At 41.8% G+C, this 25,825-nt stretch overlaps 1 protein-coding gene and 1 long non-coding RNA gene across 8 annotated transcripts in view; both read right to left on the reverse strand.

The window, feature by feature from the left end:
• LOC119027527 overlaps positions 1-1,485 on the reverse strand; it is a 180,643-nt gene extending 179,158 nt beyond the window's left edge. For all 4 annotated transcript variants that reach the window (XR_005077403.1, XR_005077406.1, XR_005077405.1 and 1 more), the window contains exon 1: positions 1,438-1,485. This is a non-coding gene — a long non-coding RNA (uncharacterized LOC119027527). The remainder of the gene's footprint in view (positions 1-1,437) is intronic.
• A 2,748-nt stretch (positions 1,486-4,233) lies between these two features.
• Positions 4,234-25,825, reverse strand: part of LOC119027526 (inactive ubiquitin carboxyl-terminal hydrolase 53) — a 32,831-nt gene continuing 11,239 nt past the window's right edge. For 3 of the 4 annotated variants that reach the window (XM_037112830.1, XM_037112828.1, XM_037112829.1), the window contains 13 exons: positions 25,302-25,412; positions 24,260-24,342; positions 23,933-24,017; positions 23,559-23,705; positions 22,009-22,158; positions 19,652-19,820; positions 18,415-18,561; positions 16,478-16,621; positions 13,254-14,043; positions 12,352-12,419; positions 7,153-7,219; positions 6,335-7,065; positions 4,234-6,236 (listed from right to left, as the gene is read on the reverse strand). In XM_037112830.1, coding sequence (XP_036968725.1) covers positions 6,160-6,236; positions 6,335-7,065; positions 7,153-7,219; positions 12,352-12,419; positions 13,254-14,043; positions 16,478-16,621; positions 18,415-18,561; positions 19,652-19,820; positions 22,009-22,158; positions 23,559-23,705; positions 23,933-24,017; positions 24,260-24,342; positions 25,302-25,412 — 2,769 coding nt within the window. In that variant the 3' untranslated portion in view covers positions 4,234-6,159. The remainder of the gene's footprint in view (positions 6,237-6,334; positions 7,066-7,152; positions 7,220-12,351; positions 12,420-13,253; positions 14,044-16,477; positions 16,622-18,414; positions 18,562-19,651; positions 19,821-22,008; positions 22,159-23,558; positions 23,706-23,932; positions 24,018-24,259; positions 24,343-25,301; positions 25,413-25,825) is intronic. The other variant, XM_037112831.1, reaches the window with a different exon arrangement.

The following is a 25,825-nucleotide window of genomic DNA, read 5'->3' on the forward strand; positions in this document are numbered from 1 at the left end:
CTCTAGAAAAAGTGACACTAGACAGATCTAAGACACACTGAAATGGCTGGCATAAAAATGAATCAGTTAGAACTCCAGCCACTTTGTCTGTACGCCTTCTTGAATGGGACACAGTGAAAACCTTTCCCTCACAGCCAGAGACGGAGGCAGCTATAAAAATCATAAATTTGCAACTTAACACTGGAAATCCATTACATTACAAATGCCTTCGCACCCTACAGCAACAAGCTAGAGAAACCAAGTTATTTCAGCGAGAAAAAAAATACGATATTGCAGCCACAAGTGCTGTACATCTACACATGAGAAGAAGGGGTGTTAATGTCTCAGCGTCATCCAAATAAAGACCAAATGATCTGACGCTGCCTCATCAGAAGTACCTGCAGCTACAGTTCCTCTGATGTTCACGACATGCTGCCTCCAACAAAAGTACATCTGTGTCTAAACTGAGCCCACAGCTACTTATATACACAGCACAATTCCATGTGAAACCAGTGCAATTTCTGTTGCAATAGCCCAAAATATTTTTGATCACGGATGCTAATTGCTAAACATCAACATTGTGAACTGATGTGCCATAGCTGTTACTGAATCTTGCTGTAACTATCAGAATCATAATCAGGAACAGATTTATTACCAAGAAGGATTTTATACCAAGGAGGAATTTGTCTTGGTGAATAAGGTGAAAGCACTGAAGACAATAAACAATAAACAGTGACTATTATATACACAATATAAACAAAGAGAGACATAAAGTAAGGGATGATGGATAAATAAAGACAGAAGAGCTGTACATGAACGACAAAATAGATTTTTTTTTTTTTTTTTAAAGTCCAAATTCTGCATTATTGTTATGCAAAGATTCCCAGGTCAGTTGTTCTTCCTCTCTGCCTTCTAAGCTCCTCCCACAGAGGAGCCTGTTGTAGTGTAACTACAGCAACAGAGGAAGAAGCCAGATAACCAAGTTGGCAACAACAAAATAAAGCCTGATTGTCGTATTTCTGATTAAGACAACTAAATTACAATGACGAGTGCCTCATGCCGATAACTGTAGATTCCTCTTGATCGTCCCAGACCAGTCTTCCTAACATGGCGGTGGGCGGAGCTACCAGGTAATCATCACCAGGTGCGACATTTCCACCATGCTGCCTTTCTGAAGCATGAGTAACGTTATTTCTCTGAACCAGTTCAACCACTTCAGAGCTACTAAACACAAACTAACGTTATTATTATAACAACCCGCTCACCCGAAAGACACTTTTGCTAATGTAGCCATAAACACAAAGCTAAACACTGGAGTTAGTATACAAGCTAACAAGCTAGATTTACTAACAAGCTACATAGCTCGACTCCAACACCATACAGGATATGCGCTATTGTGAGTATTCTTAGCCTTGTGGTTAAAACACAGAATTACACATATATCCAGCAGGTTCTTACCTGTCCAGCAGAAAAGTCCTTACAGCTCCCGCAGCTCCTCCACCTCTGAAATGACGCTCTGATATTTATCCTGGTTTCCTCTCTGGCTCGGTCCATTTCTTTGTTTTCACGCTGTTTTTCTTCGTCAGTCTTCTTATTTCTTCTCTTTGACCTGGACACTGGTGGGACATTTTTCAGCTCTGTTGTTGTTGTTCTCTGTTCTCCGCTGCTGTTTACAGGTTGGTCTTCAGCTTGAACTTCTCTGACCAGGTAAGAGCAGACACTGCGCACCTGCACCAGGAGGGGCACTGCCCAGTAGCCGATGCACGAGAGTGATTGACACTTCTTAGACACGCCCCCTCAGCTCTGATTGGTTGTGTTTATCCAGGAGTGGTGGATTCTTGCAGATCAAATTACAGCCACTGGGTGGAGCCACAGACAGCTGACCTGCATCTGATTCTCCTGTCAGATCATAATGACAATTTTAGCAAATATAACAAAAGAGTATTTACAGACTCCAGTCAGCACAGGGGAAACTAGTTTTTACTATGTGCTGGAAAATCATCAGTGTGAGTTTATTCTGAAACACTAGGCAGCACTGATTTAAAGAGAGAAACTGAACGGAGAAAAGGGGAAGTCGGCTAAAAGGGCGTATGGGGGGAAGAGATGGTAGAGAGCGAGAGGGCATGGGAGAATTTGGCGAGAAGCAAAAGACTGAGGTAAGTTGACAGAGTGAGAAATCGTATGAGGATGAAGGACGTGAGTGAGCTTGAGGGACAGTTTGCCATAGAGAGAGAGAGAGAGAGGGAAGGAGGGAGAATGAGAAAAACTGAAGTCTGACTCTGACAGTGGAGCATGAGTTCAGCTGATGGCCCCTAATGAAGTACGGCAGCTGCAGAGGAGGAGCCCACACTGACAGGCCGGGTCCCTCTCTGACGGATGCTTGAGAAGACACACACACACCAGAAGACAGCTAAAATTTAAACATACCAAAACTGTGATAGACACACCAAGTAACGGGGAGCAGAGCGCTGAATGGCTGAACATTGTCGGGATTCTCTGAATACATTGATCGGAATGGAGTTTCGCCTCTCATTTTCCCTCTCTGGTTCGAGACTGACATTAAAATAAAAATGCAAAAAATACAAAAAAAAATCCCCATCCCTTCTTAATTGTATTTGTGAGTTGTCTTCCTAAAAAGTGGCGTATTTATTAGATATATTTATTTGATGCAGGGGAGTGGGAGTGAAAAATCCATTCTCTACCTGTTTCCTCTAAGTCAATTATGCGGTTGCCATTCTGGTGCAAACATAAGAGTCCATTTTGCTTCCACATAATCATGTCTATTTGAAGAACATGTTTAGCATATTTCCAGCACTGTTGGAGAGACAATAAAATCCTGAAATACCTGCGGTGAGTCACCTGCGTGGATACTGTCGGAGGATGACGACACGTTGAGGGGCAATGTGCTAAAAACATGAATATGTGGTTACAAAAAGGGGAAACAATGCTAAAAATATCTGCTTTGCGTACATGAGTTGCATTAGCTTGTTCTTTGTACTAATGTTGAATCACCATGTGGATTTGATCCTCACAATGATGAGACTAGATCGCTTTAGTGCACAGAAATTCTCTAATTATAGCCTACTGAGATACAGACGCATGTAAATGTGCCAGACGTTTGCAGTGAAAGGCTCGACAGTGAAAGAAAGTAAAAGTTATAGTGCACATTGTAATGAATGTCTACATCAGGTTGCATCTTGTATTTGTTGAGGTAACAAAAAAAGTCCTCTACTTCCCTCTTGAGGATGGAAACAGTATGTTCATCTGTTCTGTAGGATAACTGAGTGATCAGAAGTCCTGAGATCATCAACAAGACTATTTAATGTTCAGATACAACAATCCTGAAATCCCTTTGTTTCAAAGTCAAACCATGCTTTAATTAATCCCACTGGACATGACAGTGGCTGTACAGTGACTCTCTGGAAGGAACTCATCCACTGTGTGTCCATACAGGTGAATTAGATGTTTTCTGCAGCGGTTTGAAAACTGTTTACTTGGATTGGACCGATCCTGATTCAAACTAAAGCAATTTAAAAAGTCACTGATATGATTCTCTGGAATATAGAGTGCTTTCAGGCCACATTCTGATGCAGTACCAGATTCATTCAAGTCTTTTCACTGCCCATTAATTACAGAGCCACAAGTTATCATTTAATCAGAGCAGACCTTTCTTTTCAAGTGTTCAATCATCTAATTGCCTTTGAAAATGTTCCCATTTGGCTTCATCGTCTTTCCAGAGGGTGGAGGGCAGTGAAAGGCCTTCTGTGGATGTGAAAGTGCGTCATATTTTTAGTGTCACGTGTCCCGGTAACAAACAGTTGGATTTAAGAGCAGTGTTGGACTCTCACTGCCTCACATTTAAATCTGAAAAATGATTTGGGAATTAGGGGATGAACTGAAACTTCAAAAAATGCACTGGTGTTCAAACCAGAATAAAGAGAGCAAATCTTACCGAAAGACATGTGACAGCAGCCAGCACTCTATGTTTATTCTGAAAATGTGTTTGTAAGGACGGCAATTATTTACAGCCAGGGGATTTTGAGTTGTGTAGCCAGTACTTGATATCAGTAGGTGCACTAACGCTACATGGCAGCAGGTGGCAGCAAACCACCATGTTTCCAATTTGTGAATACACTAATATAAGACAATGTTTACCATGGGGATTTTATAGCACATGGATTATAGACTAAGTTTAGAGCAAGATTATTCTATTCTCATCTTTGTGGTCTTGAAGGTAATATATCATGAGACAGATGTGGTTAAATAAAATTGTTTATTTAACAATTGTTAATCAATAAAAATAAAATAAAATGTTACAAAAATTCTTTAAAATCAAAGAATTGTACAAATCATGGCTCCAATTTATCCGTGTCATGACATAGAAAAATACAAAAGGCACTGTGCATTTGAGTCTGCTGCATATATAAAACATTTTAAAACAACAACAGAAGAAGAAGACCACTACTCAGATTTACAACACGTGGTTAGGAGACAACCACCTGAAAAGAAAAGCAAGCCCTGTCTAACTCTAGATGTCCGATTGGTGCAGACTCGCTGCTAATAGGACCTAATTTTAAGAAACAGGACAGAAAACTGAATGACTGATTCGGCTAAAGACAACAAAACAAGTGTAGTACTGTAAAGGAGTGTCAAAAGTCCAACAAACAACCAGAAATACAGTGCAAAGACGTAAAAACAGACCGTTAATATGGTAGGAAGAAGGGACGTGTGCATTTGAGGAGCTTTTTTATGTGCCACTTTTCAACAAACAGCCATCAATAAACCTTCCCTGGTGCTCAGAGATATCTCCATATATTGGACCTCTTCTGGTTGAAGTTTAATTTAAGGACAAAACATTTTTTTTTTTTTTTAAAAAAAGAACTGTGTGTGTTACTTGTAGAGGTTGACAAACTCCATGTACCAACAACAATCTGAGGTTGTAAGTTTCCCCTCCTCAAAGGGTAACGCCAGCTTTTTTCAGTCTGGACCCTTTTCTCCCATGCTTTTGTATCCCAGTGACAAATCAACATCTTTCAGGTTTACGTCTTTCAGTGAAGGAACACAATCTATTTGTTAAAGAAAAGGATCCTGTGTGAAAAAACACACTTTCATTAATTCACTTGGTTAGATGTTTTTTTTAAAAATTAAATTAAATAAAAACTCCACACACACAAACGGTTTTTATTTTGTGTGTTCTACAACTATGAAATTACTGTTCCTCTAAATGTACTCCAGTGGCTCTGGTGAGAGTGATAGCAGCTGTTTCTGGTTAAACAAAAAGAATCTTAGTCTTTAACAAAAAGGTTTATCTCTGTAGGGTAATTTCCACAATGTTACCAGACAGAGTAACAATGTGGGAAAAACAAGCACTTTAAGTGGACATGCTTTGTCGGTGCTCAATTGGCCACAGGGATTACATCACAGCACGTTTCTCACTCAATACTGGACCAATTTCAGAAATTGTTGCCATTAGTTACACAAAAACATGGGAAAATAAGGTCGAGGTTGACAGATACAAAAGTTACCCTTTAACAGTGTCACAAAAAGGTGTCCTAGAGCTTCATATTCACACGGATCCGTGGGATCCATTTTAAAGTTGTGCCAACAGGTCGCCCGATGTGTTGAATTACCATCGGAAAATAATGAAAAACATGTTCTGAATATTAGAACATTTAAAACCCAGTGAAACAAAAATATTTTTGGTCAAGATCAGATCGGGGCTGACACCTCATAGCACTGAAATGGGAGAAGTTAAAAAAGCATTCCAAGACGTGAGAGAGAGTAGAACTGCAAGACGTTGGTTGTTTCTTCTTGTAAAATAATCTCTTGCGTAGTAAAGTGGCTTTTTTGTGAAACATTCTTTACTTACCCAACCCCTCGCTTCAGAGCTCTGAACATGATCAAGGGCAAATCTCTGTACCTGCTCTCTACTGTGCAAATTCACTATTCATTCAAAGCTTTAAGCAGCTCACACCAAAACAGCAAGGAAGCTCTCCACGACACCTGCCATTCTTTTTACAATCTCTTTGGCATCCAGGTTCACGTCCAACTTAACGTTATGACATACATTTACATCCCAGTTAGAAGGACTCAAACTGTGTAGCAGTCATAGTGTATAACAGTTCTTTTTGGCTTCCAATCACTGGATCATACAAGGTGTGTTGATGCTTTTTCTATAAATCATAGGAACCCATGCTCATCAAGTCCTTTTGGAGTAACTGGGTTCCACTTTGCAGTAGTCTTAGTAGTAGAGTATCCTGTAAGACAAAAGAAAACAATGAATCAATGCAAACATGTAGAAAAAGGCTAAAAATGCTACACAAATAGTATAAACAGCATTAATTAGACATGGTACCTGATTCTGATCTGCTTTTGGAAAGCTCTGGTGGGTGAACATCTGGCAAAGGGAGCCCCCTCCCTTCAATATCACTCTCCCCCGATGACGTATGGTCCTCTGCCTTCATGTACAAGACAGGCCTCTTATGGTATTTGGCCCGGTAAGTGTCTGTCATACAGTTATCCACAGAAAAGTATGTGGTGGGAAGAACCATATCTGTCAGACCGGGCTCTGTACCGTCATCGTGTCCTGGCTTTGGACTCGGTAACCTCTCGTCACTCTCGCTGGCCGATAGATCGTTCCTGTCCTGGTCCGATGACCCCGACTTGGAGCTGGCGTCCGATGATAGCCTGTGCTCAGCAGGTGTCTCGATCCACCGACGGAGGATGGTGTGCGAAAGGGGGGACATGCCATTGTTGGGTTCGTTGCGGGGGCTCGACCGTGTTGGCACCTCGGGTGGATGGGCGTGGATGCCAGATAGGTCAGCGTGACTGCTGCCAAAGTTCTTTGGGGGTATAGGTGGGGGATAGTTGTGCGAGAAAGGGTCATTGTGGCCAACAGTGCCAGTCTCTTCTTGTTCGGAGAAAGGTCCAGTGAGGTCGTCTGAGCTGTTCCACTCAGAACTGCTGGTCTTGGCGAAGTACGGAGGCCCAGGGCTCACAGGGCTGCCATCCACATTTTCTTCTTGTCCGCTGTCCAGACCGTTGTTCTTTTCCAAGATCCCGGGAGTGTATCGGAAGGCTCTTCTTCTGTTACAGAGCAAAAACAGGAGCATGATCATTTTGGGCGGGCTCAACCGACTACTTAGAGAGTGTTCTTTGAAAGATCTTTTTTACCTCTGTATTGGTTGACCAGAGAGGATGTGTGGGTCTTGAAGATCTGGAGATTTTCTTCCTTGTTCACCTAGGCAATAAAAAAAGGCCTCATGAGCACTTTATATCACAGCACACTAATTTATAAACTCATGGTCATCACTACCAGATGGTCAAAAAATAGAGCTAGGTAACATCTGTCATGGGCTTCTATTTTAACACGGCTACAATATTATTTTCTTTGTGGGTGTGTGTGTGTCTGTGTCTCTCCAGCAGAGACATGTTATCTAACAGGGGTCATGGTGAGGCTCTTGCCTGGTGCTGGGAGAGGAAGTATCAAAGCAGCTAGTCTGGCAGAGCGCCCTCAGGCCCCCTGTGTACCACTCTGACTGTCTGATCCAGCCAAAGAACATGGCCCCTCAAAAGGGAATTTGGGTTCATATCCGGGCCCCTGTTAGCTTTGAGCTAACAGCACTAATGAAACAATGAAGACCCTGAATGAACTCTGGCAGTTTTAAAAGTTGGAACGTATGAAAGACTAACGAAGGCAAACGGAAATTCTATAAACCTGTTAAGGTCAATCAGGTTTACAATGTGATGCCAATGAATTATGCTGCAATCATTTTTGTGATCGTAGCTGATTTTACCCATTAGATCAGCAAAAACACATGTTCAGAGACAGGTCCCAGAGTGGAGGCTGGTGTGGAGCTAAGCCAAGTTAGCATGGTGGGTGTGATTTACAGGCCCTGAGACAGACAACAGCTGACTAACAGGACAAGGAAGAGAGTGAGTGGCTGAGGACCATCTGTGATGTGTCAGCATACCCTCTTTTTTCCCCCTGTGCTCTCTCAAAGCATTAGTGGCTAAATCCTTTGTGCTGGCATGCAATTACGCCGAGGTCAGACTCCAGACTCCAGATCCCCTCTGCAACACTATTGCATTTTTAAGCTGTTAAGTCCATGTGGCAATTCACAATTTGATGACGCTGATCTGCAATGTTGGCAAGCAACTGTAACAATATGATTCTCACAAACAAAAAGGGATGCAGTTTACAATGGTTTCTCCCGAAAAAATCCCTTCATCTTTACGGTCATGTGCGCCGTTGCCAAGAGAATGCTTGGAAGGGAAAGCAGCTGGATGACAAAACGGCAAGGCGGCTGTGTTGTTGGGTTGCAATACTGTCTGCTGCTGCTGAAATCAAAAGACTTTTCAGCTATCAAATAATCACTATGATTTCATCCGATTTAATGCAAGTCAACTCTTCAGGTTCGGAGTCTGGCTGCTCTCCAGAAAACATTCATTTCAGTGGAAATTCTGGGATCACTGCTGGAGCTGCGAACGCCAGCGAAACAGATGTACTCAAGGTGTCCTGCTGTTTACATGGCCTACTGCACTTGCCTGGGAAACCGTCCATGTACTGTGATTGCATGGATTAGACTGTGGTTCAGTGGCATTTAATGTACTATCTAAACTGCACCAAGTGGTGTGCAATAGTTTCCCTGATGTTCCCATGTTAACTGCAAAGTCAAGCTGCTAAACAGGATTAAAGAAACTGAAGTTGTTTCATGCATACAGACATGCTTTTTTGCACTTGGTAAATGTGTGAGCAGCATTTTGATTCAGTTTATGATAAAAGATTAATATTTTTTGTCATTATCCAAGCAAAGGTCTCAAAGATTTGCTTGTTCCATCTTCTTAAACGGAAGGATTTTGCTTTTCTTTGTCAGTTACGATAACAAAAGGAAGAGGTTTTAGTTAGCTAGTTGGATATAAGAAGCAATTTCAAGATGTCACTTTGGGCTCTGGTAACCATGATATGTGATACTTTTCACTACTATTTCACATTTACATCCATTAATCCATACAATAGTCTGAAGGTTAATAGATAATTAAACCAGTTGTTGGTTGCAGTCCTAATTCCATTCATTTCTATGAGGAAAACTAAAATAAAATGTTATTTCAAAAGTTTTAAAAGACCAGTGTTTTTCAACCCCAGAGCCCATCAGTTTGATCAGTGACAGAGAAGAGGTCCCAGAAGGAAAGAGGTCAGGAGCCTGTACTGTCTCTCATCCCACTCCGGCATAAAGGACTGCTTTGACAAAGTTCGACATGGGCACCCATTCATTCCCTCGTGCACTAAAAAGCTCCAACTTAAGGAGAACAGAGGAGTGATCTGACATCATTTCAGTTATTCAAACTGCCAGATTGTGAAACCGCAGGAGGAAACAGAAAATGCCTCTACGCAGACCATGAAAAAAAACCCTAACTAGGTTTTGAGAAATTGAACATTCAAACTGTCCTGACAGCCCTTTGAAGTTTTGGTGGATGCGACACAAAACAAAGAAGTCTACACATTTCACTTCTGAGGCTGTCAGGTTGAGATTTGTAGTTCTCCACAGTTCTGCTGTCTGGGGTACTTAAAATTCTTCAACATCAATCAGACTCGCACTCATATTTGCAGTTCAGCTTTTCATTAAGACCTGAACTATGTGGGGACAAAAACATGAACCCTGGAAAAGGCTTTCAACTATTTGCGGTGTTCCAACTCTAAAAGGTCATTCAGACCTTTGTTTCTGTGTGTGTTGACATGGCACCTTCAGCCAGATGCTAAAATATAATAATGCACTCATGCCATGGAATTAACACTTTGGTTATCGCATCAGTCACTGGCATGTTGAGTGGCATCAATAGTTGGGCTATGCTGAGTAGCATGACGGCTCCCAGCACTAACTCAGAGACACGTTCTCTGCCGAGGAACACAAACAAACACGACGGATAACAAACCCATTTAATCAGATAAAGGATCATATTTACTGTGATCCCCTTTCTCTGACATGTGCGTCACAAACATTGTTTCAGCTACAGACACATTTATCTCAAATGATTATTTGGGGTTTTCTAAGTACATGAGGGCAAAGTTAAGCACACAACTCTTCTGTTTATGTAATCAGAACTTTGAAGATGCTGTAATCATGTTCCAAGTCTCTCATACTTGTGAGTCTATGGGCTCTTGATGACGTCTGCAGGGGGCCATCACAGACAATCAGGACAAATTGACAAAAAGGGTATGATTTACAGTCCAAATTGCAGGTTTAAGTGCACTCATCTCCTCACAGCCCTATGAGATCTATTCACAATGAGGACAGAAGGTTGTTATTAGGTGACTGTAAGAGAGGCTCAGGCCCACACGTCCCTTCTTTGCTGCAACAAACAGTCATAAGAACAAATGCCTGCGGTCAAAATGTCAACTGACCTCAAAACAGCCCGCCCCACATCTGTGTGCTTTTAGAAAGGATTTTGGACTTTAATGGACTACTGGAATCTGCTCAGCCTTCTCTGAAACTGCAGCTCAAGCCAGACTGCCAAATCTGAACTCAGGCCAAATTGACTTTGGACACATTTACTGCAGCTTGTCAATACAATTTGCAGACGGCATGGCGTAGATATCCAGCACTGATTTTAAAACAGCTACAGAAGAATAAGCCTTGAAAGGCTCTATCAGAAACATCAAACCTAACTCAAAAGCTGTAGATTCTTAAGTTCTGTGAAAAAAAGTTACCGAGCCAGGTTAAGTGTTTGGTCTGTCGACGGTGTCATACCTCCTTAAAGGCACTAGGGGGCAAACAGCCTGAGTGAGTGAATAAAAACAAAAGTGAGTGCAGTTCACACAAAAATGTAACACACTCACAGACATAATCCTTTGTACAAAATGTAGGTCTGTGAAATCAATTATGAAGAGAGATTTCAGCAGATAAGAATGAGCCTTCAAAATAATAATAATATTTTAAGGGAAAATACCGCAAAGAAATGTAAATATTGCAGCAGTGAATAAATAACCATGCCCTCCACAGAAGACTTTGTCTCTTTGCCAGGGATTCTTTCACATGAATCACTCTGCATGTGCAGATGCTCACAGGCCAATAACGAGACAAGCATTTAACACTATGCATTTCTCTGCTTCCCAAACTACACTCACGTAGAAGCTATTTTTAACTCCGAATAAAACTAAAAGACAGATCCAACTGTAGCTGCTGTTTCTCTGCAGTAGTTCATAATTTCTTTGGGACCTTGAAATAACCGCAGTGCTATAGAAAAAAACATTTTCATTGCCTCATGTTTGAATACCACCTTCTGACAGGCCCAGTCATGGCATTTTCTGCCTGGCTGGGCACAGCTGGGTGGCCCCTGCAAGCTCACTCATCTGCCCCTCTTATTCAGGATTAACTCGGTGTATTCCTGCTGAGGGAATTAGTGAGGCATTTTTCAAGATATTTGTTAAATTAGAAGATATTTCCTTCGCATCACAAGAGAACACGTGCTGGATAAAAAAAAAAAAAAAATGTGAAGGGTGTCCAGGCGACAAACCCCCTAGAGCTATTCATGTCATCTAATCTCCCTCCATCCTGTCAGGAAGATAAAAATAACATTATTGCAACTTTGCAACATGACTCATATTTGAGGCTCATCTTTTTTTTACTCTTTACACATTTTTTTTCTCCAACTGTAGTTGTGTCCACACTCATTATCCCGCCACATTGTGTACCCCGGTGGATCCAAAGGTTGTTGTACTTCCTGATGCAAGAAGGCAATTTTCACTGCACATTAGAGTTAACAAAGTCCTTGACATTCTTTCTTCACCATTTCATATTTTTACTTTTTGTGTGAGCAAGGACAGAACATCTAATCAAGGCAAGACTTGACTTAGCACTGAAGGAAATTACCATTCTCATTTTTAAAAGGCAGTCCTTTAGCAGTTTTCTAGCTGGGATTCCTTTAAGCCTGTACATGTTTCTATGTGCTGCATAACATAAACTTTGCACAGGAAAAAAGGTCAAGGCCAGTCAGCGAGGAACCAGCACACACTTATTTCCATACAGTATCCCCTCAATCAGGCTGTGACCTTAACACCGCTGAAGGAACAATAAATCAAGGAAATTGCTTAGTACCATCGTAATGTTTCAGATCCTTACAACATATAGACGTCTATTAGGCAGAGGAAGTATCTTTAATGTCAGGGCCAAGCCTTCGTACCAGACAAATCCTTTAACTATGGCTTATTACCACAGTGTGACACCTGTGAAATCTAGATTCCCTCTGGATTTATTTGTGTAAGTAATGAAATGATGGCTCAATATTTTACATTTTCATATTTGAAATTTGCTCAGTTTAATTCAACTCCTATCCATTGCTAATGAAAAGTTACACTGCGAGAGAGCTGCTTACCAGTGGAAAATGTAGAGTGCAATATGTCAGCCTTCGAATCATCACTTCTTCTCTGAGGGAAGTGATCCCTAAAACACAAAATATATTCAATTATTCATGAATTGTGGATTGCCAAGAGATATTCCAGAGCTTGATCCTTTAGCAACTTAAAAGGGCTAAGATGGATCCGTGCTGTGAGGGGAAAAAGGGAGAAATAAACCCTTGTGACCTCAGTCTAAATATACATTATCATGAATGATTTACAGTGGTGTAATCTGATATAAACTCAGTGTCAAGACAACACAGACAAAAACTTTGTTCTGTCCGTTTCTCTTCCCTTTGTTGTTATTGATGATTACTATGTGGAAGTAAGTGTGGTTTTGTTTTCTTAAAAGCATTCATTGTTTCTGCTATTAAATATATAAAGAAGTTGCAGTAAACCTAATGAAAACTGGTCGGGGAAAAAAAAATATCTTGAATTTTATACATTTTCAGGGTCTTCTGATCTTAACCCAGTCACAGAACAACTTAACTTTATGTTGAAGAATCAAAGGAGCAGTTTACCAAAATAGTTGGGCATGAATAATGCACACGCAGTTGAGGAAGTCAGCTATCTGCTGTCTCTCCCCTCTGAGTACAGGAGTTGTCAGCTAGTTGGGATCATTATCTCCAAACAAGACCTGTACTACAAAGCCAACAAACGACAGCCCAGCATAATAAGGCTGGTGCATTTGCCTTGTGTGCATTTATGTTAAACGGGTCTTGCTATTCTTAGAACGGTTTGTTTGCAAAGTTTAATGATTTAAGAGTGGCAGCGCATTTGTGATGCTAAAATTAGTAGGCCAGGTGATGACGAAGCAGCTTTCTGCTGCTGCAATCACACAGCTGGCAAATGAGAAGTTCGATCTAACGGTTCACTTTACCTTGTCAGGTGCAGCTCAGGTATGGGCCTCAGGTCCTTGGAAGAAAGGTTCTCCACCACAGGTGAGTCGAGATTTGCTGAGCCATTGCTTAGTCTATCACTACTTTCATATCCAGATTCAGTTCTCTGGATCTTCCAGTTGTCATTGCGCACTTTTAGAGTTGCTGAGCCCTTTGACCAGTCTTTGTCACTGTAGCCGCCCCGGCTGTCCGAGTCCAGCGAGCTGCGACTGCCGCCTGTTTCGTGCCTCTGCTCATCCTCATAGATTGTCATTAGGCTCTTGGGTTTACGTTCCTCTCGGCCTCCCCACGTAAAATCTCTGTCTCGCTCACGGTCACGAGAGGGTGACTGACTACTGGGTCTCCTCCGCGGGCTGTGCTGTCTTCGCTCTTGACTTGCCAAATTACCACTACTGCCACTTAAAACACTGTCGACATTTAGCGCTTCACGCATGGGTTTCCATGGGCGGCTCGATCTGCTGCGGCCGTTCCCTCCACTTCCAGGACGCTCTCGGGAGTCTTGGCTGCTGTCGGTGTCATACCCGTTGGACTGCTGGTCTAATCTTCGGCTGCGATGACCACCGCTGTTATTGGGCATGTTGGGCAACCCTTGGACCCTCGAATGAGAGCGAGGGGGCTCATGTGAGGAGCGTCCACCGAGGTATGGTGTTCGCTCAGTCCGAGTGGGACCTTTTCCTTGGCTGCTGTACAGTCGGCTTTCCAGGTGTTGTTTGAAGCCGTTCTCTGGAGGGGAGGCGGAGCGGGAGTAGGTCCTGTCCTGGCCTGGATCTGCTTTCAAACAAAGGAAATTTAATGAGAGCTTGAAAGAAAACAACAGCAAAATACATTCTGAATAATGGGTTGTATCATTTAAAATAGTGGCAAACCATAAAGAGTAACTTAGAGTATCTTTTATCTAAAAGACTGTGGTATGGAAGGGGGGTGTAACCAAAAAGAGAAAAATGACTTTCACTGCCACCAAGACCAAAAGCTGTGCTAAAACCCTGTGCAGGTTGGGCAGAAAGTAAGGGAGGGGCGTAACGACCACTGGGTTACTGACATTTATGTCTGCAGATGACAGGAAGGTGTAAATTACAACCGACAGGAGTCCATTTTCTTTACGCAGAGGCTGGCCAGCTCACGGACAGACATTCATGCAGGTACTGATGATTAAAGGTAGCACTTTGGCAGTGGGGCTATTTAACTGTGTGTATGCACACGTGTGCGCTGTTTCCAAATGCACATGTGACATGTCAGCACATGATGGTGTGTTACGGATTTGTGTGTCTGCTATTCCAAGGACACTTCCAACCATAATAGGCACTTTGGAAATATATTGCCAGACATCCTTCCTGGAAACTGGTTCATTCCTGTCAAACTATACATGAACCCACCTCCACAGCCTTATTCGTCTAAAAGGGCACTGACGTTTCTGGACAAAACTTAATTGTCTGCAAAGTGTTTTAATTTTCTAAATTACATTTTTTTTAAAAAGATGACTGCATTTGATTTTGCATGGAACATCTGGTGTTAAAGTGGGAAAACACGCTCCAATTATAATTTTTCCTGCATGAAAGCATAATGTAATAAGAGGGTTCATCTGTAACACTTTACATGAGTGGAGCATCAACTAGTTGCTTATTAGAATGCACATCAGTAGCATATTGGCTCTTTTCCAGTCATTAAAAGTCACTTATTCAACCACCACGTTTGACACTAATTAACCTACACAGGTTCCACCAGGGAACTGGTTATGATCAAGTCCTCACAACATGACAACAACAAGACTTAGTTTAGAGTTATTTGGACACTGCTAACACTTGTAATTTTGGGGTTCCTTTGCATAATAAATCACATCTATAAAGGAATAATAAGAATGACTATCGTGTTACCACCACCTTAAAAGGCCCATACTGAGTACAGAATTATAAGATCTTAGCTCATGTTCAACGACTTCATAACTAGGATGTTACGGAGGGAAACCAACTTAATGACCATGTAGTCGTATAATATGATCATGAGGAATAAGACATTCATATGTGCTTTATAATGACTAATAAAGAGCCCACACACTCCTAATAAGACACTAAATATGTGTACCCTAATATTAAGTGTTACTGGTTCATCTGTCGAATGTATTTTTATAACTTATAGCTGACAGGGCTTGAATTAGAGGCTACATGCTTTCTATTGGAGGAATCTGATCTGTGGAAATGTTGAGGTACAAAAAAATGAATTTAATGCTACATATAACTGTCAGTCCTTGGAAGTAAGCCCACAAGAGATTCAATCCCCTTTTCTTTGGATTTTGCTGACTGTGTGCCAGAGTTAAATCACTTTGAACATTTTCCTGTAAGTTTTTGCTCTTATATATGATACCACTGTGTTTTCAAGTGTTTCTGCTGCAGGCTCAAATACTGTCAACAGTACACAAGGCTGTGGATCATTTTTGAAGGAATGGTAATATGTCTACATCAATACAGTCAGAGATCATTTAGTCCTGTGTGAGCAGGAAAGTTGCTCGAGTGTTTTTCTTACTGGAGAAGACTTCAGTAAAGTGCTAGCCTGGGCATGAGCGGTAAATTGTTACTACTTACATTAAATGTAGTGTCACCTCCAGCCTCGCCATTCATCACAGCAACGGCACTAGCCTCCTTTAGCCTACTGCATTCAATCATAAAGGGACGTGAGCTCGCGGCTAACACAGGCTGTTGACTTGGTGGATTTGGGAGCATGTTACAATTCCCTGTAATCCCTCCACTGATACTTAATTGAAAGCAGTGATGTACTGAAAGAGTATTAAAAGGAGTGGACCAATCAGCCTACTGATTAGAACCAACACACATACACTCAGTGTGTGAGGTGAAAGGAGGAGGATACATGATAAAATGGTGAATTTCTGGAGTTCAATTCAACCTCTAATTGAATTATACAGTATTTATCACCATTCTGCTGAGTTTATATTGTCTCTGTTTGTAAATGCTCCTGTAGACCACAGAGAGGGGAACCAATGGCTCTGAATAAGTGAGTGGGATGAAGGCAGGCTCTAACAGACGTCAGCACTTAATCCCCTTTCTGACACATTGCTCCCGAACTGACGGTTACATAAGGGCTGGGGGAGTGAAAGGCTAGCCTTTTGTATCTTAGAGCCTGGTAATTCTCATATGCGTGTATTTGTGTTGCAGTCCACATCTATACATCTACACTCTACCTATCTGCAACAAACCTCTGTGGCGTGACTCCTGCCTCCGTTGGCCGCTCCTGTCATGCTCCCTTCTGGACGTATGCATCCCTCGCATCTCTCCTGCTTTCTGGGCAACTTCTCGAGAAATGTCCCTGATGCGACTCTTGGGATCGCTGGTGATTTTCACTACAAAACAAAAAAGAGATGTCAGGCATTACATTAAATTACTGGAAATTTTTATTTCGATCTCATTTGAACCTCTGGTGAATCAGTTACGGATTTCTACCTGCAGACACAAGGCACATATAGATATCTATAATCACTGCATCCTATTCCTTGTCAACGTTTTCCAACTATTACCATCCACCAGCCCCTGAGCAGTTGCTGAGTGCGTAGACTGAGGCAATCTTTACAGCAAATCATTGTGCCGATGTATATGGTCAACTTTCTGCTACACGAGGGGAAAGGCAGCAGGGTGGAAAGATGACCATGCAGAGGCTTCTCTGGCCCGTCTGGCAGACATTTGCTTTGAAAGGCACTGATCAGTCATGGCACTGGAAAACATGATCATACTGTGGTTCTGTTAGCTGTCTGAGATTTCCGAAGGAATCACTGTGAAGACAACATGACGTCTCAGAAAACACTAGGTGTTTTCAAATTGTGTTTTTGGGACTCCATATAAAAAATAAAAAAAAACTGAAAGTGCAACTATTCAAAACACAATGAATCCGAGTTTACAAGAAGCTCAATATCTGTAGATTCCTGTTATAATTTACTGTTAATGCAAACCGAACATTTCTCATTGTTGTAACTGGTGTAACATGGGTTGATCTTTATCGTGAAGCAGTTACAGGAAAAACAACATGTTTTTCAGTTTAGCACTTACCGTCATCTTCATCAACAATGTGTCTACAAAAACAAGCGGCCACAGGCTGCACGCTCGCAACTACTCAGTGAAGCAACCAACTACTTTTCCCTCATTAACGTCATTAGGTTCTGATTTAGCATTTGGTTTAATTCCAGAATATTACCAAATAATCACACAAAACAAATCCTACATCCTCATTTCACTGGTCAACTCTCCTCTCAAATTAAAGGTGAAATGTGTCTCCTACTACTCTGTGCTGTGACTCTAGACACTGGAGTTTAGCATTCATTGTGCAACTAAATATTGATTAAAAAAATAAGCCAACGATAGTGTGGGCAATGCACAAGTAATGTAATTTATGTATGCCCGAATCCCATGTAAAAAATGTGACTGTGGTTCTTCTGGAAGCTCTGAGCAACTCCTTGTATCCTTTGCCTGTTTCCTTCCTTTCACCACAGCTGAAGCGACAAGCTATCGAGTGAGGGGAAACAATGAACCACAGATGTCAAGTATCCTCACAACTTCTCACAGCCATAAATTAAACAATGGGATAGGCAATAATATCAAAGAACAAGCAATTTCCATCTGGTGTCTTGGCTTTCCAGTAAGGCTATTTGCTTATCTTAGCAAATCTCTTCTCTTAACTTTACACTCCCTTTCCCTACTTGCACTTAAGTACATACAGAATTGGCAGCTCTTTGCAACCTCTCTCCTCAACAAGGGTCTCTAATCCCCTCTGTATTACTAACATGGCCAGATTTAGTTTAACAGCAAAGGCATTTCATTTTCTCTTGCTCGTCACCACTCTCTGCAGGCACAAACATTTATAAATCAACCAGTCTTTCAAGTCGAAAAACTAACGTGTGACTCATCTCTCCTCTTTTAAGTTTTTCTCTCTTGATCAATGCAAATTTCTACAAGCAGATACTGTTTGTTTAAACCATAGTTTCCTGAGGACTGATGCTCATCTGTCATGTTGGAACTATTTTCCTTAAAACACACTTAAAAATATCTCACACAACTTGTACATTTTTTCCACTCTTCAACCCTCGATTAAGTGGCTCGTTAAAATGGAAACTTTTCAAGTGCGTCTGCAGTCCCTCCATCTTACCTGGGCCCCGTCCTCCACTTGTCTGAGCGCTGCCCCTGCTTAAGGTTGAAGGTGTCTTCTGCTTGAAAGAGCCTTGACCCAACAGAGTGTTCAGATTCTCCTTGGTGAGGTCCAGCTTCTTGGGGGCTGAAACTGGAGATTCAAAGCCTGCACAAGACAAGGAAAAAAATAAGTAGAAACATTCTGACTTTTCAAGCAATGGCGATTTATGCAGGATTGTTTTCTTCCACTAAAAACACATACATTTTACATCAACAGACACACAGTCTGCACCTGAAACCAAGGAACAGAAATCTAAATTACAAAATCCACATAATATTCTCCTTGTTTTTTGTAGGATGATCCAGTTTGGTCCAGCGCCCTGTCAGCTCTGATGGGCAGTGAGCGGCTGCCACAGCTTGAACCTGGGGCACAGCCAGCGTGGAGAGTTGGAGGAGGATCTTTAAAAGGGATAAAAACCTCCCCAACCAAACAAATCCAGGGATATATAATCCAAACAGCAGAAATGTTCAGCTGATGTCATCAACAAACTTTCATTACTGCCGGCAAAGGACACCAATATGATCTGGGGTTTTAAACATCCTATTAAAGAGTTGTTTTTTGTTTGCTGTCTAAATTTGATTTCCACTTTAAATGATTCGTAAATGGAGGGAATTTCATTTGTAGTTAATTAAATGAGTGCTGAGGGAGTAAAAACACTACTTGAACAAGTAGAATCTCTTGTACAAATGTGTAGAATTGAACTCAGACTTCAACATCTACATTTGGATTTTCAACATTTAAATGTCAGAAACTTTGGCTAAGATGCTGCATTCACCAGGTAATACTACTACAACTTTCTTCAAAGTTTCCCTTCCATTCCTTTCACATCCTGCACTACTCATTAAAAACATTCAAAAGGAGGTGGCTCCATACATCAGTATTGCATTATAATCAAACAGGTCCCTTGGGAAGGGATTAGGCTCAGTGAATGCAAAAGAAGAACACATGACAATCAACAGGACTAATAACCAAGATAAAAGCATCTCAAGGGAATTCGTTGTTGTTGTCACACTAAATCAGCACCTCTTACCAGATACATTAAAACTGTGTTGCCAACAGAACATCAACAGTGATGATATTAATTAGGATTTTAATTATAATCGCTGAGCTTTCATCATTCCAGAAAAAGTTGGCACCGTAGACAAACAAACACAGAACCAAAATTGATTTTTAAACAATTCCTATTCAGTAATACCTTGTACTTCTCCATTAACAGGGGCCTTGTAGTTCGACTGGCTGCTGTTCTGTCTTGAGGCATCGTCTGCGGTGATAGCACTGCCATCCGGGTTGGCGTAAAAAAGGAGCAGAGGCTGGAAGTGATCTTTAATACATTTGCTGACCACGTCTTTCCACCTGGAGCTGACCTACAGCAAAAGACAAAGAAAAGCTGGTCAAAGCACATTGTACATGCAGATTTAGGCTCATTAGACACACATTAGAATTAGAGCATTCTTTTGTGTGAAAATAATCTGCCATCTACATAACATGCCTTCTTGTGGAACAATCAATTTGAGGATATTAAAGAGGGTTTAAAATGTTGGATTTTCCTAATGGGAAATCAAGCGACCCTGGTCCAATTCAATTTAGAAAAGAAGACAGATTGTGCACATAACAGGATCATTTATTTTCTTGCAATCCCATCTGTTTTCATTTTGCTAAGAGGTTACCAAAAAACTTTTGTTGCACAACCATGATCAGACATAAAGCAATTTAACTTATTACAAACTAAACACTTTCCACTAATACCAGGCTCTGGAGGCATCACAAGAAGGTCACACCCCAAGTCAAACTTGACCAAACTGAATTCTGACAGCTTTCATAAAAATCAACTAAACCTCACCCTTACTTGGTCTAATTTGTGAATGTATATAACACATTAGAGGCAAAATCGCACAATCGCATTAGCTAAGATGTGTAAGGTGCGTGTCTCGCCACAGAGGCACCACAAAGGCAGTCTGCAGGCTAACAGATGCTTGTGTGCTCCTTAATTAAGCAAATGATGGTGGGAAAGGGGGGAGGAGATGGTGGGAGGGGGAGAGATAGAAAGATGAGGTGGAGAAGAACAAAGGAAACACAACAGAGGGAATGTTGCAGAGGTGGATACAAAATATATAACAAAACAGATTGGCAAGGATGAAGGAATATACACCACGATACCCATCAGGTGTCAAGTTTGGGGCTGCAACTAAGGAGTGTTTTTCATTCTTGATTATTGTGATTATTTTCTCAATTTATGAGTTGTTACATTGTTGTTACAAGTGAAAAATATTAATAGGCTTTCTCAAGGCCCTGTCTTTTTTCCCCACAGGATATTCACTTTGCTGTCAACTAATTGATCAATTGATGCAGCTCTGGTCAAGTTATACCATCAGGGACAAGAATATAAATTTGCACCTGCCAACCACTCAAAAGAAGAGAATTAGTGTGAGTCACAACTGTAAAAAAGATATTTCTTTCCTATTTGCAAGACAAATTTCTCCTGCACTGGAAAAGCAGCCATCAGGCTGCACTACAGTAGACATTTGGCGGCTGGGACTTGGGGAGCCACAGAAATGTTGGCGAGTTTCGACCCAGGTATAGACTTGGCAGGCGCTACTGCGCACTGTAGCTCCTCCATCTCATTCGGGATGGGCGGGGGGGGGGGGGGACCTGCACACACAGCACAAGCTGCTCCTGATGGATTGACATAGAGCCAGTCAGCCACTGCACCACAGTCACCGAGAAAATTGTGAGGATGTGAGACAAAAGGCATGCTCGCATGTGCACACCGTGAAGAGAAATCCAATATTTAGGAAAAAGAGGAGAGGATAAAAGGAAAGGATTCACAGTCTAAATACTGTACGCACACACAAGCACTAACCTGCAAAAACAAACACACAAATAAAAACCTCTCTCTCACACACACACACACATAAATGCGCACAAACACGCACACACACAGAGCATCTCAGCATTCTCACTGACCCTTCAACTTTAACCAGTGAAGGGATCCGTAAAATAATCTCGACTGGTTAAGCTTCACTTCACTACTGCAGTACTTTGTGATGACAGAGTTGGGGAACTGCAGTAGAAATGAGGATGGGGGTTGGGGGGGTTAGCTGACTCTTCAGTGCCATAAAGGCTCATCAACGCAGAGGCTCATGAAGGGCAATCGATTTGTCCCTTATTGGGCGATAAAGAGAGGTTGTGATGGAGAGAACAGACTGTACGTTGCTACTTTTTGCTGCTACTTAAGCAAATATTTTGTTTTATTAACTCAGTAGCACCTTTTTATGAATGTAGATGTTCACATTTTTAACTGAAGTCCATCAACTGAACATTTTAGAAAAATTCACAAATAAAAAATGGGGGGGGGGGTTTTGTTTGCTTTTTTCAAGAGTGAAATAGCTTTTATTGTCTGACCAAAATCCCCAAATATTGAAATTACAAGATAAAAAAGGAGAAGCATCAAATCAAATGTCTACAAAAAGCTTGAATTAATTATTGCTTATCTATCCACATACTTTCCTGATGGACAAATGTTTTCAGCCCTAGAGCATGCCATGTGCTCACCTCTTTCACTGTAGCGTCATCAAAGAAGACCCACTTGGAGGACTTGGTGTGGAAGGCGAAGGCACAGTAGTGGCGGCTGGAGTAGCAGATCATCCCCACGAGCTGCAGCTCTCCCTTTTTGGCATGCTCATCTGTCACCCTGTAGAAGAGCTGTGTCCACACACACACACGCACAACCAATTACTCATCGACATCAACGCTACACTAAGTGGGCTGGCAAGTGAGTGATGTTGATAGCTAGTGGAATCAGTTACTCCATCTGTTTATAGATTAAGGTCTGAGGGAATGAACTGGCATTGATTTGACGATCAGTACAAATAAGGGCCGATTTAAATCAGCTCCACCTGATATCTAGACTAACCCTACAGTGATTTACAGCATTCTTATTGATGGCCTGAATGTTAATATACAGTGGCATCCAAATATATAAAGTGAAAATGATCAGCAATGAAAAAGAATTAATCAAAAACAACGTGTGCAGCATTTCTCCCTCCCATGTTTCCTGCACAGTGGGCTCTCTGTCTTCCTCTCAAACAATAGATTTCAAGGCAAACGATGAGGGTGGAGGGCTCCCTTTAACACCCAGTAAAGTCACACAAAACGCCCTCTAATGAATCAAGGCTTTGTGGCACACGAGTGGGAGGGGTGTGGGGTCTGACAATTCTTCTGATGGTATGCTTTGGAAATGGCAAGAGGGAGCTGTCAATTGAAGGGTTTGAATACTTCAGTAAAGATGTTATGTAATGTGTGGCGCATGTGAGCATTGCCCCCATCTGAACTACACTGACTGATTTTTTTTTTGCTTGTGAAGCTCATCCAACACAGTAGGCTCATATGAACATGCTACAGAGGAATATTCATGAAGTCGTGTGCCTATTTCTTTTTTTACATACATATTTCATGTGAACACCGCAGAGTAAAGTGCGCAAAGATGTGATTTTATGGATAGAAAAGGAGCACTACATGGCAACATTTCTGCATACTTAGGACTGAGAATGAGTGAATATAAAAACAGCAACAAAAGCAGCCTTGAACACATGTTTTGTTCCTCCCATCTCTGTGATTTCTATCCCCAGCCCACATGTTCCCTCAGACAGGCATGCACACACACACACACACGCTCAGGAAACACAGACATAAGGGGAGGGGCTTTCTGACATGCTGACCAAGGCCAGCAGGGGCTTTATGATCAGTGGCACTGGCCAACTGGGTATTGGGCGTTGACTGCTTATGCAACAGCTCCGACTTACAGAGAAATAAATCCCCTCTTTATTTCTCACATATGCTCGACTGCATCAAAACAAACTGACCCTAAAACAACAAAAAATGGCAGATGTATGATTGAAAAAAATTCCCAAATTGATCCATGTTTGAGAGGAGACTTTATTTCCTGTATTATTCTTACTACTGTCTTCCTCAATCTTGCCAAGATTTCCTGTCACATCTTCACTCTGTTGATTTTCATGTTGGAATTTCACACTACCGACCACAAGTTATGAATGGAGGAGTGAAAAAAAAGAAAGAAATTGAACATAGAAACGTTGACTCACCGCAGAAAGACTGAGATGAGACCCCAGAGATTTGATAACATCCTCTGTGAGGTCTGACTGGTCAGAGTCCCAGACGAAGCCTATGGTAACAATCTCGGGGGAGTTCATGAGGACCCGTCTGATCCTAATCCTCTGCCCACAGTTGCTCTGGAAGAAGAAGATGCAGAAAAAGCAATTTTTCGTAATTACTGAGTACACTCAAAAAACTTCCCAAGTATTTGAGAATTGCTACACATCCAATGAAACTTTCTCCAAACAAATTACAGAGAAATAATTCTTACAATGCTGAACGGCTTCTATAGGAGACTTCAGCATGTGTTGCGCATTGCTCTTTCTATCATGTGGGCAATGTGCACTTTGCATAGGCAACTTACTGGACAGTTCCGAAGGTCCCCTATCGTACTTGCTGTTTGTAACAGCTCCCCAAATGACTCGTGTCTGCGTTGAAGCATCTGTTGACTGAGAAAGAAGAAATGCACAGTCAGCAGGAAACTCCGAGCAAGCCGGAGGGAGGCAGACAGACAGAGACAAATAAAGATTAAGGTATGCCGAGAGACAGGAAAACCCATAGTGTGTGAAATATAAGCTAAAAAGTTATGTCATGGCCTTGTGACAAATGTGCAGAGAGCGACATGAAAACACAGTGGGTCAGATGACATCGGGGAGAAAGCAAAGAAAGTTTCACATCGCCTGTGCCTTACCAGAGTGCGGTGGTGGAGACATAATGCACCAGCTCTGTAAACGGCAGTGGGTCGGAGGATGCCCCACAGCTACGGCACACAGACTGCAGAGAGAGAGAGAGAGTCAGAGACCAACAGGGTGAACAAACACACAACAGAAAGTTACAGAGGTGTGATTTCATCAGGCATATCTGCTGTCAAGGATTAATTATCAAGTCAGCATGTCATTTTCCAGAGTGGAAAGTAAATACCAAAAAAAAAAAACCCATAAAACTGGGCTCTGTAGCACATTTTAAAGCAACCAACTAAATTTAACTTATATGGTTATCAATCTTTCTCTGACTGAGGCAATCTTCATTTAAGGCCTTGATAACATTTGCTGGATTGGATGCCCTGAAGTCGGGGAGGAACAAAATCCACTGACTGTGCCCCTGAGGGATTTAGTCCAAAGGCGCATTATCTGTTTGATTCCGAGATAGCACTGGTTTGGGACAGGGACAGAGTCAGTGATGGGCATCACAGCCACAGGGAAGGGAAGGGAAGGGTGGCGTGTGTGTGTGTGTGTGTGTGTGTGTGTGTGTGTGTGTGGTGCTGGAATTTATGTGTACACCATCTGTGATTTATCTGGTACTGCTGCTGCTGCACTGTGGAATCAGACCAGAAACACCCTCCTTATTCCACTGGGGCAACCCAGTATCAAAACATGACGGATTGGATTTCTACTGTCTCAGACAGTGATTCATGTACCTGTCTCTGTGTGTGCGTGTGTGCGTGTGCGTGTGTGCGTGTGCATGTGTGTGTGTGTTGCCTAATCCTAACATTGGCTAGTGTGTTCAGGCTCTGCACACATTACTGTATAGGCTGTGCAAACAAACACCGTATGAGCTCAAAGATATACAGCACGAACAGGAAGACACAATAAAAAAAATTTAAAAAAAACACATCTTACTCAGACAACAAAGTATAACTCCTTTGTAACACTGCAGAAAGCAGCAGAAATAAAAGAATAATCTCCAAAGTGAAATAACACAATATTTCCAATGCTTTCTAACGCACTACTGACCTGCTCATAAAGTGACATGGCGAACTTCTGATGCGTGATGCAAGACTTTGAAGTGCAGGCATCCGTTTCCTCCGGCACAATGTGCAGGTGGATCCTCTCCAGTATGTTCTCCTGTGACACAACGGAGATCATCAGGTGAGAGGACAAAATATTTACAACTGTTGTTGTCAAGCCCTGTCTCTTGTTCCTACACGATGCAGGTATTTCCAAGAGCAAAACTTCCGTACTGTGGGACACACTGTTAAATACCAATTTTAGGAGGCATGCTGTAAACCTGACAGCAGGAGGAACATGTTTTAAGAGCAAGCCATACTCCATTTGAGCCCCCACCTGTTTCTATGGAGCATTTGTGAGTTTATAAAATATTAAGGCTGCAAGGTAGTCCCGCAAAGGTTACAGGCACGACTTCACAGCCTGTTAATCTGACACTGGCTAACTCCTCGCATAAATTCTACACCAGCATGGCTACTGCCAATGCATTACACGCTGAATGCTCAAGGGCAAACATCTCTGTGGGATTAAGA

The sequence above is a fragment of the Acanthopagrus latus genome, chromosome 10 (assembly GCF_904848185.1).
Source record: "Acanthopagrus latus isolate v.2019 chromosome 10, fAcaLat1.1, whole genome shotgun sequence".
Lineage (NCBI taxonomy): Eukaryota > Metazoa > Chordata > Actinopteri > Spariformes > Sparidae > Acanthopagrus > Acanthopagrus latus.